At 39.4% G+C, this 19,987-nt stretch overlaps 1 protein-coding gene across 2 annotated transcripts; it reads right to left on the minus strand.

The window, feature by feature from the left end:
• Positions 1-15,759: 15,759 nt before the first annotated feature.
• Positions 15,760-19,985, minus strand: LIG4 (DNA ligase 4). 2 transcript variants are annotated; one of them, XM_063337425.1, is made up of 2 exons: positions 19,945-19,985; positions 15,760-19,350 (listed from the first exon to the last, which is right to left on the minus strand). In XM_063337425.1, exon 2 carries the CDS (start codon positions 19,342-19,344, stop codon positions 16,606-16,608), a length of 2,739 nt encoding a protein of 912 aa, XP_063193495.1. In that variant the 5' UTR covers positions 19,345-19,350; positions 19,945-19,985; the 3' UTR covers positions 15,760-16,605. The 2 variants fall into 2 exon arrangements, with proteins under 2 accessions (XP_063193495.1, XP_063193502.1); XM_063337432.1 differs by lacking the exon at positions 19,945-19,985 and adding an exon at positions 19,864-19,925.
• Between the last annotated feature and the right edge of the window lie 2 nt (positions 19,986-19,987).

The following is a 19,987-nucleotide window of genomic DNA, read 5'->3' on the forward strand; positions in this document are numbered from 1 at the left end:
AGCACTGAATTCCTTTGCCTTTTTTGATAGCTTCTGATCTTTCATCTACTACAAGGATGATACATGAATGACATTGTTTGCTCTCAATGTACTAACCGACATGTGCTTTTTTGCTTGTGTTGATTTGACTTAGCATAAACAGCAAATGCGTTTTCAGCAATGAAAGAGCAATATATCTTCAGGCTCTTTGAAATGCAGAAAACAGAAAAGGTCAATTATTACTGCAGCTGCATTGCTTCTTCACTGATGATACAATCAGAATAAAAGTGATGCTCTTCTCAAAAGTCAGCATTTTGATACAAACCAATGTCCTAATTTAAAAGAAATACTTCTACAGATGTACAAAACCATAAAGATGATGAGTATCTAGATATGTTCCTCTTACTTTTTTTATTTTCCTTTTATTAAAATGTCATTCCTATAAATACAATCATTTGGTTTTCTGTATGACAGTAAGGTTAATTTAAATTTTAACTCTTGATTTATATCTCAAATATTCTTCAATTCTTTGTACACATTAGTAATAGTCAGATATGGCTTGTCTCTGATTATCTCTTGGAAGCTCTGAGTATCTCTAATCCTTCTCTTAGTATTTATACAGGCATAAGGAAACAAAATTATACACAAGTGCATATAGAAAAAGGATTGCTTTTTCTGTTTTGACTAGTAAGTAGGCATGACACAGTAAGCAAGGACACGGGTGTGCCTGAGAGGTCACCTACCTCCAGGGCTTAGACACAGGACTCTAGGCCATCCAGAGGAATTTAACCTAGTTAAAATCTGAAGCTGGGACCTCTTCTGTAGGAAGACACCTGTTTTATGTATGTGTGTATATACATATATACAAAGCTAATATGTATATTCAAAGCTATATATATACACGTACAGTGACAATTTAATCCACTATCTTTGTGATGTTTTACGATGCGGAAGCTCTAATCTTGAAGCCATTTGTGAAGGACTGTTTAAGCATTCTGCATCAAGCTGTTACTGGAGAAAATGCATAAACAGCTCTTGAAGCAGAGTCAGCAATGCAGCGCTCCGGCACAGCTTCCACAGGCAAGGTGAGGAACGCCCACAGTAGCCCTTGGCCTCCAGCCTGCTCATCTGGGTTTCCTCTGGAAAGCCAGCAGAAAGGAGCCTGTAGCCTCTCAACCACAGGGGATTCAACACAGGTCACGCACATCCTGCATGACAACGTTTGTTATAACAATGCCCAGCGTCACTTTAAAGAAACAGTGAATTCCATTGCATGTCAGGCTGGACCCACACCAGTAGGCTTGCTGTGAAGTGCTAACCGGGTTGAGTCCTTGCGGAGAGGTGGGTGGAATAGTTGCAGATTATTGTCAGCCTTCATCACCAACAACGCTCAGGGCTGTAAAAACTGAGATGCTGCTCTCCATGTTCAGTAGCAGGAGACAAAATGCTTTTTAAGGTACCAAGGAACTTACAAAGCCTTAGTAGCTTTTTGTAGCAATTAAACAGGTGTTCCAGAATTGAGGTGTTAATTAGAAGTCCCTAAACTCTGCCAAAGGTGAGCTCATAATAGCTAAACCCTGTTTTGCAACTTCAACAAAACTGAGGATAACAATGTGCTCGTATGTTGAAGGACTTAGAAAACATGAATGATATAAAATGCAAATTCCCACAGCACTAGAACTACTACAAATTAGGAGTTAAAGGCCAGCCTCTACAAGCTGATGGGTGGCTTTCAAACTTGGATTTTCCAGTTAAATGTTTCACTCCTGCAGGGCTATGGTTCATACCCTGGTCTTGTTCACTGCTGCACTTGGGAATGCTGACTGATAACTCAAGAACTGTGGATTCAATACTTCATTCCTTTAATCTTTACAGATCCTAGGTAATCATTATGACTTCAAAAACATAAAGAGTAGCAGCTTTGCTTTATTTTTGTGCTCAGGAAGTTAAAGATATGTTGCTCTGGTGGATTTTGTGCCGTTATATCTCAGCTGCATTTTCATGTACAAATGTATTCCCTAAGTTGATTTATCAGAAGACTTTAAATGTCAACTCAGTATTCATAAGGAATCTTTTGTCTGCATTAAGAGCTGTCTGCTGTCAGTGATATTGGGTTACAGAGCACAAGAACAGCCAGCCAAAAAAAAACCAGCCTCCAAAGTCATTGCTTGATTTGATTGTTATTCATTTTTAAGTACTTTCATTCAACTCTGATTGCTGTAGAATTTGTTCTGCTTTATGAGTGTCTTTAAAAGGACACATCGATGTTTTATGCGGTCTTAAGTGCTAACAATCATCACTGTTGATGAACATGGACTCATTAATGTCTAAATCATTCACAGCACAAGGGTGTTTCTTTCCTTCTTGAGTTTGCTTTTCCTGGGACAATTAATTTTTATATTAGCTACTACATGTATTTCCAATACCATCCATGAATTTTAGTTTATTCTTTGGATCACAACATTAAGTTTTGCACAATAAATGTGGCATTTTTAATCAGCAAAAGAGTTTTTAGAACCCCCCTCTATCCATAGAAATACATATTTTTATTTTTACTTTTTTAATTCTTAAATCTATGACCTATAGCTCCTTTAACTATTCCTTAAATGAAAGCTTCCATTATCAGTGTAAATAACATTACACTGTGAACCACAGTGAAAACAGATACACCTCTTGATGCCAGGACTATTAAAACTGAAAATATGACACTGTGACATTGGCAAATCATGCAGGAACAAGGTATGGAAGGAATGATATTATCATACCTGCTCTTATCTCAATTTTGGATCCTGAAGAACAATTTTAAAAAAAAGTAATGCTTTTCAGTGACATATTATTGTGACCATTTCAGAAAAAGCACAGCAATGCCAAAAACTTGGGCTGAATTGAAGCCCTAAAGTTTCTAAGGAAGAAACTGCATTGTCCTGAGAAAAATGAATACTCTGAAAAGGCATTACCAACAAAAATATAACATGAACAGTTCTGCTATACTGTTGGACAATGCAGCATCCCTTCACCCTGCACAATCCCCAGTAACTCCTGTGAAGCACTTAAATACCACCTAAACCACACCATAATTGAATCATATGATTTTGATGGGGATGTGTGTTGATGATCAAATCACCCTTTCTGTGCTGTGGGCTTGGCAATTATTTGTTTTATGGAACTAAAAGGAACAATCTGTGGAACAGTTTTCGGCATATCAGTCTGTTTTCCTCATCTGTGGCTCCTTCTTTCCAGGTAGAAATTGCTTTCTGACAAGTGTACTCTTCTTTTATTTCCACAGGATTTGGACTCACTGAATATTCATAAAAAGGATGTGATAGCGTTGCGTTTCTAGTATCTTTCTCATTAAATAAAAATGACAAACAGCACTAGCTTACAGCAGACCATAACATAGAGGGAGTCTGCTGGGTTCTGAGAGTCTGCATAAACACAGAAAATAAAAACGATAGCATTTGCAAGAGTGGTGCACATCAGGAATACATCACACGCTGTAGCAACAGTGAACACATGTAGCTCTCTAAGCAACAGACCCAGATGAGAGTGGTTTCAAAGAGTTTTATTGATTACTGATTAGATACTTTCATGCCTAATGAAGCATGACATTTTCCTGTGGCTGGTCATTTGTAGTTCCCTCTTCACACGAGCACTAAGCAGCAGAAAGGAGCAGGGGAGGCGGTGTCATACCCAAAGAAACTTGTTTCCATATTGCTGCATCTTGGGTGGATGGACTACATGAGACGATGAGAAAACTAGGGGGAGATCTTTCAGAATCTGAAATATTTTTACCATTTCTTCTTTTCAGGACGGGTTCACAGACCCTTTCCCTCATAGAGGCCATTAATGCCTTCTCTTCTACCCAGGCACCTACCGTACTGGAGATTGGGCAGAAGAGTAGGCAAAGAAACAGAAATCCCTATTCCTTTGTGAAATTTGATTAAAACTGGCTGGCTGGTTCAGAAGTTATTAGATATGAGTAGACACAGACATGGGCATTCACACTGCTTGCTCAGTGCTCATTCTTTTCAGGCAACTTGATTAAAAATGTGAAGGGAGGCAGAGGAAACAAGTAAATCATTTGCTTTCTGTATGAAGAAGTCTGACTCTTAACAAGTTGCAGCTCCCTTCAATTTGCCTCTGATTTCTCACTTTCTGGTTAACATAAAATTCTCCTAGTGAGGGAAGAACAGAAAGAAACAAGTCCCTGGAAAGCTGATTTTACTACACACAGCACTTAATACATGTAGCATTTCTTTGAAGTTATTCCAAAAAAGTGGTTGCCTTTCAAGTTCCATTAAAAATAAATATATATATATATATTTATTTTTTATGAATGTAGCCCCTTTTCATCTCCTTCTTACAACTTTCCTCCTTCCTTGTAGGATTTCTGCTGTCTGTGTTTCAGGAATCCAAGGTTTAGCTCTGGTAGGGAAACCTGGCTCAGACTTCTGAGGAAATTGCGAAGTGGTGAGAAAGAGCTGTGACAACATCTGTAGAGTGGAGCTGTCTGAGATAAGACAAGTAAAATTGCCGGTGGAGGTAAGATTATTGAAACTGGGACTGGTAGTAGCACAAGGATTCGGGAGGGAAAAACACCAATGTGGAAAAGAGAAAACCCTAAAGGAAGAAGAGGGGGGTGGAAGTGAACAACTCAGGAAGAGCTGAGACCCAGAAAGCAGCAGAGGCCAACCTTTGCAGCTTTACCTGCTTCAGGGTACTCCTGACCCATCCTCATTACTGATTCTCACCTGGCTAGCAAGGAGTCTCCAAATGTCGTATGGGAAGGGGTAGAGATTGAGCACACTAATGTTTATCCTAGGTCTTCACTAGGTAGCTATCTTTTGGATGTGCCAAGCGATGAATAATTGCTATATACTTTAAAGCTGTCTATATTATGCTGTCATAGTCTAGATGTCCAAAGTGATCCAAACAGTTACATCAGTTGGTTACATCAAATTCAGCCATGCTGAGCTTCTGTAGATGCCACCAAAACCAAAATAGGCCAAAAGCAACTGGTTGCAGAGCTTGAATGGGGAGAGACTTTTGAGGTATAGTTTATAAGAGGAAAGGTGTTAAATGACCCGTACTATCCATTGCATGGTCCAGCCTTTGAAATCTGGCTGTTGAAGGGGAAATTCTAATTGTAGCTGTTCAGTAGTGGTAATTTGTGACCAAGGAATGATCTGGCGTGGAGGCAAGAAGGCCCAACTGCAAGAAGGGGTTAAATCGGTTGGAAGCAGGAATGCCAGAGACAGAACTCCTTGCAAGGGAGTGAAGTTTCCCTGGGTGATGAAACAGCCTCAACATTGACTTGTTGAGGGGGCACTCAGGGGCCAAGCTCAGGGGCCACCTTTGGGCGGCTGGGCTGGGATTAAGTTGGCTAAGTAGCTTGATCACCATTTGAAGCTAGATACATATACTGTTGATAGGTCAACATTTAAGTTAGAAGGACATATTGGCAGAAATTATTTCTTCCTTGAGATCGTCTTGAAACTGCTCACACTACATTCACAGATGGAACACAATCTAGCCTGTTATCTTTGTACACAGAAATTATTTCACACTATTTTCAGCACATACTGCTTAATGCCAGCGACTGCACTCCTTTTTGCATTTAACCAACTTTCAGTTCATCTTGACAAACATGTTAATCGAAACGGCCTGTCTCCCTCTTTCAGCAGCATTCAAAACCAGACCTAGCACAGGATTCTGCAGGGTGCAAAGCCACCCAAAAGGAGTAAGCAGGGGATAAAAGGGCGGGGGGAGAGGTTGGGCTGACTAACAATGCAAAGACGGTTTCCACTTGAATACTGATGAGCCAAGTTATCTATGCTGGCCACCTGCCTACCTATTTGGTTCCTGACAGTGTTTCATTGCTTGTACTGATCTTCGGGGAACTGTTATTGTATGAATGCTGCTAAATGATTTTAATCTGTATTTTAATTCTTGTTAGCTTTTAATATAATTGTAAAACATAATTTGTGATTTGTGCATTGTCTGATTGCTAAAACCTTTGTGAGATAACAAATGAATATTAAAATTCCCTTTGGGAATTCTGGAATTTAGTCAAAGGGCAGACAACTGTGAGTGAAGGCTTACTGAACAGCAGCAAAGGCCTGCCACTGCCCTTGCTGGACATCCACACCGATCGCTTCGGCTGCATCAACATAGCATTCTTCATCTCTCCTCAGCCTGCACAAGAGGCAACTCAGGTCTTTTTTCTTGGACTCTGGGCACTCATCCTGTTTTAACATAACCAATAATTGCACGGCCAACAGTGAACGCTTACAAGTCTTCCCACAAGCTCAAGTTCCCACAGCAGAGCCCAGCCCATGCTAAGGGACCAAAAAACTCAGCCACCTCTCCGTGTTTCCTCTCTGGTCTTGAACACAACCTGGGGCTTAGCATGGATTTTCCATGGTCCCAAGGCTTCTCTCTATGTCAAACACTCAGCCCAGGCTCAATTCTTCATCTTGGCTAGACATATCCACGGCACAGGCCTGCCTCTACCATGCTGTTGTCCATAATGCTGTTTGGCCTGGACCAAATAATGTTTTCCAAAGCAGAGACAAAGCACCAGCTAGAAGGGCCTGGCCAGAGCTGAGAATGCAGCTTGTACATGACCAGCCTGTTTGAAGAAATGAGAACATTTACTGTATGAACAAGAAATAGCTGGTGTCTGACATTAGAGATTAAAAAGCTGTAACTGGGAACCCCTCCTTCTGTTTAGTGTAGGCAGCAGGGTGCAAGAAATGGGCATACAGTTTGCACCTAGGCCTGGGAACTTGTTATTTCTGCCAACCAAGTAAAACTTCCATGGTCCTTTTTCTGGATTAGGGGGAAGAGGTCTGTGTGTAAGGCACATACACACTGTAGCAGTAAATTTGGTTAGCCTGGGGCAGCCCGTAAGTACCAGTCCTACAACACCCTCACAGATTCTTGTCATCTCACCTTCCCATCCACTTCTGTGATCTCTAAAAATATTCCTCAGCATTGGTAAAGGCGAAGGAAGAAAAAGAGGTGAAGGCAGAAGTGAGTCATAGAGCACCGCATAAATATATCTATCTCTCTATATATACACACACACACACCCCTATATACACTACATATGTGTGTGCACATTTACACATTCTCTAGCAGATTTTGGATACCCTGCTACAGAAATTACCCTCCCCTCCATGCAATCCCTGAAGCTCACTCACATGCTGGACAGACGAGCATGCAGCAGGAGAAATCCAGAGCAGGGCCATGACCGAGCCACAGTCCATCCCTGGGCAGCAGCCAAACCGTGGGTCAAGGGTTCAGCACCCCGACATAACCACAGAATTGAGTAAGTCAGACCAGAATTCATAAACAAAGACGACCCACCACAAAGCATGCACATTCATGCATGTAGAGAAAAATGCCATGAAATTCTAAATGCATTTTATACTATGAGAGAAAATGTAAGCCTGATTTTGGAAAGGCTGAATTGGCCGTGTCTGACAAAAATACAGGTCAGGAAGGCAGGTTATCCAAAACATGTACAGCAGAATATTTTTCCTGTCCCATTATTTATCAAGACCCAGGTCTCTTCCTAGTGGTAAGATGTCCTTTTATATCCCCCAGTCACTAAAAAAAAGTTCAATATTTCAGTCTTAAATTTTTAAATATTACCTGTATCGCACCTCAGATGCCATTTACTGAACGTCTGCCAGGAATCTGTATGACATCTATATACAGCAGTTGGTGTGTTTATAAAGCTCTTCATCAAGCATAAGAATTTAGATACATCAATACAGAAAAACGTGCTTCTACAGTTACCACACAAGTCAGAGGAAGAAAAAACAAGTATGCTTTTCTTTCTTTTAACTGTCTTTTATTTATTAACTTTGTTAATGTCATTAATGCATGTGATCCCACTACTCTGCCCTGGTTGCTGTTAGGCAGTCTACTCGCAGCACCTGCTGCGTTTCAGTTACAGCTAGATGGAATCAACAAAACTGGCCATCCTGTTTATTTCTATTTTGTTCATACAACCACGTTCAGAGACCTGAGCAACGGCACACCTGCCATCTTCATGTTTATTTTTGCCTTGAATAATCTTTAATTTCTCATTACTCCAATAGCACTCAGAGATTTTAATTAAAATGAAAAAAAAAATCCAAGATACGTTTAACTATGTCTGGTATAATCATATATGAGCATGTTTAGATAGATAGTTTAGATACATGGATAGACTAAAGCACAACACAGAGGTACGCAAACTAGCTTTAAACTGGATGAATAAAATCATTCTGCTTTGACAGCACAAAGGTATGGTATTTAAAATCTATAATACGCTAGTCAAAAGAAGCTAAGGCTGGGGAGAAGTTGTGGGAGAACAGGGAGGAAAAAGCCACCACAAAAACTAAACCGAGACTAGCTATGTTACCCACCCACTGCTGCCTTTTACTTGAATACCCGTATCTATGCACAGACGCGCACACGTGACCCATTTATCCACCTGCCTTTGTCCAGACCGTTAGTTCATTATCTGCAGGTGTAAGATGCGGGGGCTGAAAACATGGATTTGAAAGAGCACGTTGCCTCTGGTCGTTGCTGTAGCAGAAGCTGCTGAGGAAAGGCGGGCTGTAGTCTATCATCGGCTGCAGGAGGAAGCTGCCATCTGCAAGAACACAGAGAAATCCTACCTCTTCCTTCGATACCCGCTTGCCCGCAGGGACTTGAGCCGTGGTTTGGAGTAGTGTTTATGTTTGTAAAGTCTACCATCACAAGAAAAAAAGCTGTTACTTGAGCACCCCTGGATAAAGGCTAAGCAATCAGATGAAAGCAGTTAAGCCACTGGAACCAGTTTTCACTTTCAAAACCAATACAGCTATATATCACCTCAAATTGAAAGCAAGCTCTTCTGTTCTCTCAGATATGGCTTTTATTTAAACATTTATACACAGTGCTTAGACAGTTCTTTCCACTGATCATGAGATTTCGAACAACTTTGGTGTTCATGTTCAGTATAACTCAATTTGTCTTATGATTTGTTTTTTCTGGTTTTGTTTTTGGGAAGGGTTTGGGTTTTTTTACCTTCTTCTGGTTTTTTTTTTGCCTACAGACTCATTAGTTTATTACTGATTTTACAGTACAGGATGACATAAATTCTGTGGTTTTCCTTCAGCTTAATGTGTAGCAGTCAAAATCACACTGGTAGGAGTGCTAGCTATACTAATATCTGTTGTTTTGCAAATGAAAAAAAACAATCCATTACGTTTGCAATGTATAGTACGCCATCATTTGACAGTTTACCCATTCACAAGACACCAGAAATTAGACTGGGAACTCACAGAATCACAGAACAACTGAGTCTGGATGGCACCTCCGGAGATCATCTAGTTCAACTCCTCCGCTCTACCACTAAAGTTGAGAAAAACAACATCTAGTGCTCTCCCCCCTTCTCCACCAAGCTAGTCTTATCCTTCAGCAAACCACATAGTGCTAGACAAATTTTAAAAAATTGAATCAGAACCACAAGTGCTTCTATCAAAAAGAAAAAAAAAACCTTATACCTGAATCCATCTCAAAAGGCTAATTTGAACTTTATAAAAAGTGATAGTAATATCATAGTTAACCTTTTCTAAGTGACTAGTACAACTCTACCCTACTGGACTATGTAAATTTTTTGTATTCTGGGAAAGATCGAGGACAACAGTGTGGAATACACAATCCCTCACACAATACACACTCATTTTGTGTGTAACAACCATTCTTTTTTCCCCTGATATCTTATTTCTGGCAACTTCAGTCCTGAAAACTGTATTTTACTTTGTGTATGATACATGACACTGGAGAAAACTGAACTCTGGTTTTATAGTTTTACGTAGTTCCTCTATCCACAACATTAACAGCAGAATGAATTTAAATATATTTTGTCACTAATATAATAATGAATATATGTGTTGAAACATTCTTGTTATGTCAGTTTTCAAATACAATCACATGCTTAGGCATTCTACATCTTTCTACATTCTTTGTAAGAAAAAATGAAGAACATTAATGCTTGCAGTTTGAACTTGCCATTATCCCTTATGTGTTCTTTCAAAATAATCTTCCCCAAAATTATAAAGAAAGGAAAAGCTACATCTGTTGAAAACATCCCGATGAAATGATAAATATATTTTATCTAAAAGAAAATAATTTCAAGATGGATGCCTTTTAATTTCCTTACTTCTAGAAAATAACATGGAGAAACATTTTAATTATACCTATAAGCTCCAACTTCACTGTTAGGTTTGTATAATTATTCAAACTTATAGACTGTTCTCTCATTCCTATCCCCTCATAGCAAAAAGTAGTACTGTAAAATTTTATAGGCCCATCCACTGTTTTGTGGTACAACAGCTGTTACCAGCTGGAGATGCTTTATGCTCAGTTGAACTGACTATGTTAAAAGGCATTTCCCTAGTCACCTTCAAATGAACATTTTTTTTTTTTCCATTTCACGAAATTTTATAACTTACAGCTCCAAGTCCCTCTTTTGAAAGAATTCAAACTGCAATTACATTTGTATTGGAAAGATTAAATTATTGAGGTTTTTTAGTAGGAAGACTGAAACTGAATATTATAAAAAAAAGTGTGTCAACCCCACTAGCAAACTAAAGAGCCTTTTAAAATCTCTCGCCAGAACATTAAACTGAGGTGCCATAAACAGAATAATAACCTCACCTCTCATTTACCATAGCTAACAGAAGATTTGACTGATTTCTTTTCACCTGAATAAATGGACCTTCAGCTTTTCAAATAAATTCATGCAGACTCTTCCAAAACATACAGATGTACTGTTTCAGGGAAGAGTAACTGGAAATTGAGCAACAGCTTTTAAGTGTTTCACCAAACAGACGTACTATGGTAAAAAATTTGTAAGATTTCCACAATTTTGGAATTCAGTCCTGGAAAGAAGTTCATATCCAAACTAAGTATCAGATGAATATCAGGCGGACAGACAAAGAAAGGGGTTCTGTGAGTGGTGAGGATTTCCATAAAGGAGAGAAGCAAGGAAGCCGGGTTTCCGTCATTCATTCAATTCCCTGTAGTATTAAGAGTTGCAAGAGAGTTGCTCTGCAAGAGGAAGCGTACTGGGGACAGCAAGGTGTGCATGAGGCAGTGTCCTCACCAACAAATGGCACAGTCCCACCATACAAGTCCCACCCAAGAAGATGAGCAAAGCAGGCCCAGTGATGATAAACCTGGTCAGCCAGTGATGGCTAGGTAAGCCCATAGTGATGAAGTAGGTCCAACATCAAGCCAGGAAGTCATCAGTGGGTGAGGACTGGGATCAGCTAGGTACATGGCCAAGCACAGCTGCAAGATAGTTATGGTGAGGACTAAGACCAGGGGCCTGAACTTAAACGCAGCTTCCAAGCTGATCAGATGAGGTCCCTAGCAAGGCTTATCACAGCTCTTTTTGCACACGGCAATTTTCATGACTGCCCAAGCAAGGTAACACAGCTATCATAGAATCTGTTGGGTTGGAAGGGACCTTTAAAAGTCATCTCGTCCAACCCCCCTGCAGTCAGCAGGGACATCTTTAACTAGATCAGATTGCTCAGAGCCTCATCCAGCCTGGCCTTGAATGTCTCCAGGGATGGGGCCTCCACCACCTCTCTGGGCAACCTCTTCCAGTGTTTCACTGAAGGCCTTGGGCACGGGCAGCCATACCCCAGGAGGATGTGGGTGCACTGAGGGCTCTGAGAGCTCCTTCTCATCTGTGAAGTCTCTTGTACACTAGAAATCCTACTCATGTGTGTGGTTGAAATAGTTTCCCTTGGAAGTTATCATTGCGGGTGTATGACAAATATCAAAATAAATTGACAATACAATTTAGCTAGATAGGTTAAATATGTGAATCATCCTTGTTCTTCAAAAATAAAGAAAATAGAAATTGATTAACTAAGAGGGGGTGGTTTTCATTAACTGTTTAAATAATAATGATTTTTCTTTGTACTTTATGCAAAACACTATTTATAGCCTCCTGTCTAATTAAAGTATTAATTTAACTAGTTAGTAATCATTTCATGCAGTACATATAAAGAACAGCGTACGTGAAAATAGGTAGTGTTTCGTGTTGACTCACTGAAGCTTCCTGCCTTTTCATTCTCCAGCAAATTATCTTCCTAAAAGCAGGAGGGAAATGGAAGAATTTGATTCTGACATTCACTATGCTTACAATAAAGTAGAGTTGCGTTGAGACCCAAAGCTACCATAATACTTCATCTAAGCTGTAGCAAAAAGAGAGGGAAGCTTTTTTCATCCATGCAATTGAGCTTCCCCAGCACTACTACTTACAACACTTTAAATGTGAAATTGCTAGGATAATACAGCTTCACCACACAGTCAGCAGGTTGCAATCTATTGCATATGCACAGTTACCTTCAGTGTCATTAGCTTTCAAGTCTTCAAAGGATAATTAAACAGTTAATAGTATGATAGTTTGCAAGACACTGTATTTTAAATCCTGTCTGCAGATGCAAGAGTAAGATCTCTTTAAGCCTCTTAAAATAGCAAGAATGTCAATTAGTTATTTTCAGTGTACAGGCACAAGCAGAGGAAATGTGAAATAAAGCAAGAGGGCTGATTAAAGCTGTGCTGATGGGCAAACCTCTAACAACTAGTCGGGGATTTCTTGCTCTCCCAACGGTGCCCAAACTACTCACTTGCTAGAAAGCGACCCCACCCCTCCCCACCCCGGTGAATAATCTTTCTTCCTATTTTAGGTTTCAGCTTATTCATATACTAGCGGTTTGCTTAACCAGGCAGGCTCATTCCAAGTGGAATTACAAGAATTCAGTAAGTTATCCTAGGAATAAATAGCCCTTGTCAATACCATATTCCAATGCCTTCTGAATGTCAACTACTTATGATTTTGGCTTCTCACATTCCCATATAATGACAGCAGAGGCAACACATGCATGATGGGAGCCATCCTCTATTGCCTTGCAACAGCCACATTTTCAGCTGTCTGCATAAGAGAGGTATAAAAGGGCAATAACAGCACTTGGCACTTGCTTTATACCTGGTATGTCTACAATATTAGCAAGTCATAGTCTTTCATTTTACATCATTAGATGTGAAACTGAAGTGTATATTCTAATGTATGAGAACATCTGAAATTTCACCAGATCTGTACGATCAACACACACTGTGTTTTCACTGACAAGTCAGAGAAATCACACAAAGAAATAAAAAAAAAATACTGCTCCCTGGCAAGATTTGTCATACTTTGTGCAAGCTGCCCACAGGGTTTTTATTCCAAAATTGCACCACATCAGTTTGAGTATATGCCTTTCAGAGTAGAAAAAAGTTAGATGTGAACCTATTTTATTAAATTGTTTAATAAACAAAGCGAACAGTGGAACCTTCCCCCAGGGACTGTGAAGTTTATTGCCTGTGCACAGCTGCCTTTGTAACTACACAAGAAATCAGACCATCACTCACCAACATGCCGTTGCTGACAGCGTGGGTATCTACCAGATGTTCTGCTACAGGTGGTCCTGGAAGTTGCACTCTTCTTTCTTCATCACTGGCAGCATTTTTTAAGAATGCCATTTAAAAGCCAGTGAACAGGAACAATACCGACCTTTTCTCTACTTCCCCCAAAATGCAAGGTCTACGGTCCCTTTTTCTCTTCTTTCTTTCTCCACTTATTTAGGAACATCATCTTAAAATAAACTTAAAACTTTATACTACAATGCAAATTGGAACATGCTCTCAAGCCAAGTGCCTATTAAAAAAAAAATCAGCTTTAAAATCAGCTTTACACAAAATGTAAATAAACTAAGAAATCTTCACCTACAAAACACCTATTTTCAAAGATCTAAATGTAATTAAGAAAATGGGAGTACTTATTGCAGTAATAAATACAATAGGTTGATGTTTTGTAATCAGAAGAGGTTCTTTGGAAGTTCAAACATCAGGTTAATGTTTCAGCATTTTGACTCGAGCTTTTCCTCTTTCTTGAATACTATTCTTAAGGGACGATGATTACATAATAATAAAGGTTAATTTTATATGTCAAAACTTTTTCATTTTTTTATTAGACCAAGCAGAATAGATAAAAGACATTTTTTCATACACAGAGCCTCTGTTGATCCACATCAGCTCTTACTGCTACCTACAAATCTTGTCTTACATTCATCCTTAGACATGATGCCTGAAGTTCTCTGCATAACTCCTTAAATAATTTCATGTTTTAAGAAAAACTTTTGTGTCTGGACAATGTATTCTTACTTTTTGAATCATTTACAGCCTTCATTAGTTCCTTCAGTACAAATCAGAATTTCCTTAAAACTAAGTAGATTCACAAACTTCTTCCCTACTTCTCCTATTGTCCTGTCACTACTGTTCTTCCATGAGAATGCCTTTGCTTAGAGGATCTATGGATTCTCCTGTCCCATCCTCATATTCCAGATACATACTTTAATAATAGCTGGGCCCAGCTTCGCCCACAGATCCACGCAGTCTATCCACCTAAGTCACCATGTAAAAGAAACATCTCAAAAGAAAACCTGACCTGCAATGCCTGTATTTTCAGCGTACTGGTAAGATTCCCTTTTTACACTGACCTATGAAGTACAGCACTTCTTATTAAACGTTTTAAAGTAAACGTAAATTTGCAAAACAGCACCCAAGAGATACACACCATCTAAATTGTTTGACGTTATCCAGTATGCTAATTATCATGCCACATACAAATACACGATTAACAATTAATTTCTAGTTCTAACTAGAACTGATGCAAAAACCAAAATAAAACAACCTAAGCCAGCACACTGCATCTGCATGTTTGGGTTTTTTTATTTGTGAAGAAGTAAACTTTCAATTTAAATAAATATAAAAATAAACCTTCAGTACACTGTGTACTAAGGAATCAGTAAAAAGAATAACAATTTTGCTGGCAAGTTACTAGTGCTAGATTCCCCAGTCTTGCGCAGCTGTGAGAGTACAAAAAGACAACATGGTGTTAATACTCCTTAAATACATATCTGTAAACATTTAGATCTCAAAGCGAGATATTTGACAATGTCTCAAGAGTCAGCTTTAATTCATATTTGCCTTTTTTTTTTTTCCTCTTAACTTTCCTAACCAGGATCACCTAAAATATGTATTTTACTAAAACCCGTTTAAGAGAAATCTGCATGGGTATGAAGACAAATGCTCTTCTGATTTTCTATTTATAAATCAGAATATATGACACTACACAGAAGAAGCCAAATAAGGTAAAACTAAGGTATTGTATTTTACATATATCAATCTTCTACTTGAATTATTAGAGGAAAAATAATGCACTGTCTTCCAGTATATACTATTTTTTGTATACAAAAAGTATTCTGTGTTTTAACAATTTATATGGTAGCCTAAGAAAAGTGGTTATTACATTTTACCTATTTAGTATATTTCAAATAATAAAGGAGCTCCTAATGTTTACACTAACTGTAAGAGATAAGAATAAACTTCCTTCCAATTAGCCTTTCATATAACATTCCCCAATTCTTTTTACAGTAATTTTTTATATGAACATGACCACAAAAAGCACTGAAGAAATAGGTCAGCCAAAACTTGGTTCTACATGATCAGCCCAACAGCAGTTCTGTTTAATACCAGTACTGATGTAACAAGAACTGAGGCCCAACGCTTTCTCTTCTCAAAGTTAATGCGCACATTATCTATCAGAGTAAAATCAGGAATTACTTTTTCATGTTTTTTTCAAAAGAGTTATACCTCTCACTAAAAAAATCATACCAGGCAGACTTTAAAAATGTATTTATTTTGTAATTGAAAAAATATACATTGAACTGGACATTTAGAAATTAATCTTCCATTACTGAAATAGCTTATGAAACATTTTTTGAAAGATAAAACTAATAGTTTAGTGTAAAATCCTAGCTCTGTCATGCTTCACGGTTTAACTGTAATGAGCACAGGGGATCATTACAGTTTTTAAATAATTGATTTGCATTTTACAGATATATAGGTCATTATTGATTTATCAGCACCTCAACGAGAAGCTTAGGTTCTGTTTTACAATGGTTATTTATACAAAGAAACATGCGATCAATGCAATATCCTGAAACCAAAGTGCTACTGAGGCTGAGTGGGGTTCTGCTAAAAATAATGTAAACAAAATAAAATAATACAGACAAGGTTTATAAATTACTGGATTCTGTAGCATATGGAATATACACAAAACATCAGTGTGATTGTAAATTGATAAATAAACAATACGTTAAATAGTAGAATCTCCATAAAATATTATTGTCTCCATTTTGAACAATGGAGGTAAGCACTATTAATAGCTAGGAATTCTCTCATGTAAAATATTAGATCTCTCCTGAGACCCATTTGTGAAATAAAAGGCTTACATTATTTATCTGGTGGTGTTTCTTTTCCTCCTCCAACATGGCTTAGCATCCTCTTGCTTCCACAACAGTATAATTAAAAGCTTTCCTCTAGTTTCAACAATACGGTGTTATTCTTTAGCCAGAGCCAGCTTTAAACAGACATGAAAACACACAAAAAAATTAATGCAACCTCATAATATCCAAGTGCAATCAGGCCAACAAGAATGCTTTTGCTCCAAGCTTAAAAACTACTTTAAACTAAGTACTGATTTTCATCCTTCGGGACTCCTTCCTCCACTGATTGTTTTACCCACAGCTCAGATACGATTTTAAATTTTTTCCCAAATGTTCTCCTGAGTGCTTTAATCTCTTTTACCCGGGAATGATCTTCTCCTATAATAACATGGGAGACACCCTCTTCAAGGTGAGAGACTACTTTTGCACCATAAAAACGGAGCTCCAAAGCTCTAATCGATAGTGTTGTTCCATGGATTTTGGTTCTGGGCTCATTGACAACAGCGTAACAGTCCACATAAATAGTGTTTCCTCTGAATATACTGAGCTGACAGCTGTTCCATGAATAACGTTCTTCTAACTCTGCAATCACATCCAAAGGTACCAACTTACTGTCTTCCATTCTTGAGAACACTTCCTTGAGTTGTGCAACATCTGTGTCTGCTGTGTAGCTGTCTCCATAACAATCATACTCACGAGCAAAATGTTCTTTTGTGTCAGGAGACATGTGAATCATAAAGGCTGGCTGCCAAGGCACCAGCATTTTGGTTTGAAAACACTGAAGGAGCCACTCTGCCCTCACCACATCATATTTGTTGGAAGCAATGATGTTTTTCACTCTGACATTCTCAGCTCCTACAATGACACAGTAAGTCTCTGGCCCCGGGTTCTGTACCACACTGCCACCATATTCGGCTATTCTGCTTTCCAGGTACGACTTTGAGTATTTTCCCATTCCTGTCATAACACAAAACTCAACATCTTCAAATACATTTGAAACCTTGTTTACAGTAGAAAGATCAGGAGCTTTAAACTGCTCAGCTATTCCAATTATCCTCTTCACCTTTGATATAGTTTTCCTTTTTTTCTCTTGTGGCTCATCATACTCATCTATATGAAGGTGCTTAGATGCCAGCTTCCCTTCTGCTTTGCTTCGGAGATCTTCTAACATGTCTGAAGTCATGCACTCGTACCACTCTTTGTCCTCTCTTATCTTCTCAATTCGGGGGAATCTCAAAGTACAGTCAGTTTTGTACATATCACTGTTCACAATCTCGGCTGCCTTGATCTGGACTATGACAGAGTTGCAAGGTTCAATGTACATTTCTGGTTTTTCAGTTCCACACAAAATGTTACAGGGAGGGTCCTTCCTATTGTATGGCTTCCAGTGTTTAGCCAGTTTCAAACCTAGATCATACAATTCCTTCATAGTATAGCCAGAGCCAACACGACAAATAGTGTGGAAAACGGTAGGTTTTTCATTTGGAGGGGGCGTCTCTGCAATCGCACACAGAAAATGAGACATCATTCCACCACGTGAGCCCTTCCCCCAGTAACCGCCAACAATTAAAAGGTCTAGTTCATCCATTAGCCCATTGACATATTCTGGCTTGATTTTTAACCAGCCTTCCCCTCGTTTGTCAGGCTTGTAGGTGGACATGGGATCTTTCACCATAATCCCTTCTTCTCTGTTATCTATTGCTTCATTTAAAGCATCAATTACTTCTTTTCTTGTTCTGGCACTTTTTTTCTGTACAACATGGATCCTGCCTGCTACTGGGGTAAATACGCTACTTAAGATTTCATATCTTTTGCTTAGTACTTCATGACCCAACTTCTGATCGTTAACCATCAATACATCGAACACACAGAAGCAGGTCTGCAGATCAGAGTCCTCCACCATTCTTTTTATGTCAAATTTGTTTCCTTTTTGCATAAAGGTTTGAGTCTCAGGATTGTAAGCCATCATTTCACCATCAAGAATGCAGTTTTGTATATTGTTCTTAAATACGTTATGAATAAATGGCGTTAATGAACCATCAAGGGGGGAAGCACCAAACTGCTGAGTATAGTCAAACCCATTTCGGGAAAAATATTTATACACGTCTCCATCTTTGTGCATCTGCATACGCTCACCATCCAGCTTAGTTTCTATGTAGAATACCTGGTTATTCATTTGCTTCTCAATTTGCTGGACATCAGCAATAGCAGCAAGCATCGGTTTAAAGGCAGAAAACAACATGATAGAAACATCACTAAGTGAGACAGAGGGATCATGCAGTTGTCTGCAAACTTTTTCCAAATCAGTTGTGACATTGTGTAATTCAGCAGCATCAGGATGAAAAATGGAAAATATCGTTTGTTGACTAACACCAAGCTTTAGATCCTTTATAATCATGCGGATGAGCCACTTTTGTTCCAGTGCTGTGCTCTGGGTAATTAACTGAAGAAGACTTTTCTTTAACATTCCCTTGTTTTTCGCAGTATTATTACTAGCTATTGCATCTAAGTGTTCGTTGACTTGTTCTATTGTCAGTCTGCCTTGTTTTGGGCTCCTAGGTTTTAACACAAAGTATGCAATCATTGCAAAATCTCCAGCATCTCCACGTGAGCCAGCAGGTGTTCTGTAATTTAAAAGCTTTGCAGCATCTTTTCCATCTTTTGGCAAATTAAGCAGTTCAATATACAGCTTCGCAAGCATAGTTTCTTTAATTCCATATGCCATCCTTTCTCTTTCCAGCTGTGGAAGAATAAGTCGCATAGCTGGATAAAAAGAATCCGTGACGTCTTTCTCTTTCTGATGAAGCGCATCATGGAATTTTCTCCAGGAATCCAGGAAATCCTTGAAATACTTGGTTTTCTCCGGACGAGACTTACACGTCTGGATTCGCTCCAGAGTAGAACACAGATCCGCAAAGGGCACGTGAGAGGCCACTGTCTTTTTTGGAGAAGGTTGTGAAGCCGGTGCGGAAGCCATCAGAGTCTGGTTTGTGAGAAGAACATCAACAAAAAAAAAGAGTATGTATTTCTAGAAAAGGAGAACGTCAGCTTTCAAGACAGTATATATTTGTAGAAAAGGAGAATATCAGCATTCAAAAGACTTATTCTGTCTTGAAAAGGGTATGTCTAAGTAGGATTTATGGATTTTGCTTGGTTTTCTAATGAGGCTGTAATTGTTATCGTTACATAAGGGTCACCAGCCCATACCACCAGCCTTAGTTAGGGGTGAAACTCAGCAGCCAGGCTGAGACACAGGCACCGGCTCGACGAGAGGGCGAGCAGGTGGGAGAAGCGGCCGCGCAGGCGGGGAGGGGTGCGCTTCTCCCGTCTTCTCGCTCTCTTGTCGAGCCGCTGCCACTGCTGCGGGTGGGAATTTCACTGCTCGGAGACCCATTTTCTCCCCCACCCCCCTCCCTCTCCGGGAACGCAGCCCGCCCTGACACCACCCGCCCCTCGACCCGCTCCTCCAGCAGCTGAGGAGACCCGCCAGGCCCACCCTGACGCAGTCCTCAGAGGCCGCGTAACCGCTCTCAGGGAGAACGGCGGAGGACCTGTCGCCCCCAGAGAGAGGACTTACACGGAAGCGGGGTCTGTGGGGGCGGAAGTCACAGTGACCGCGC

The sequence above is a fragment of the Chroicocephalus ridibundus genome, chromosome 1, assembly GCF_963924245.1.
Source record: "Chroicocephalus ridibundus chromosome 1, bChrRid1.1, whole genome shotgun sequence".
NCBI lineage: Eukaryota > Metazoa > Chordata > Aves > Charadriiformes > Laridae > Chroicocephalus > Chroicocephalus ridibundus.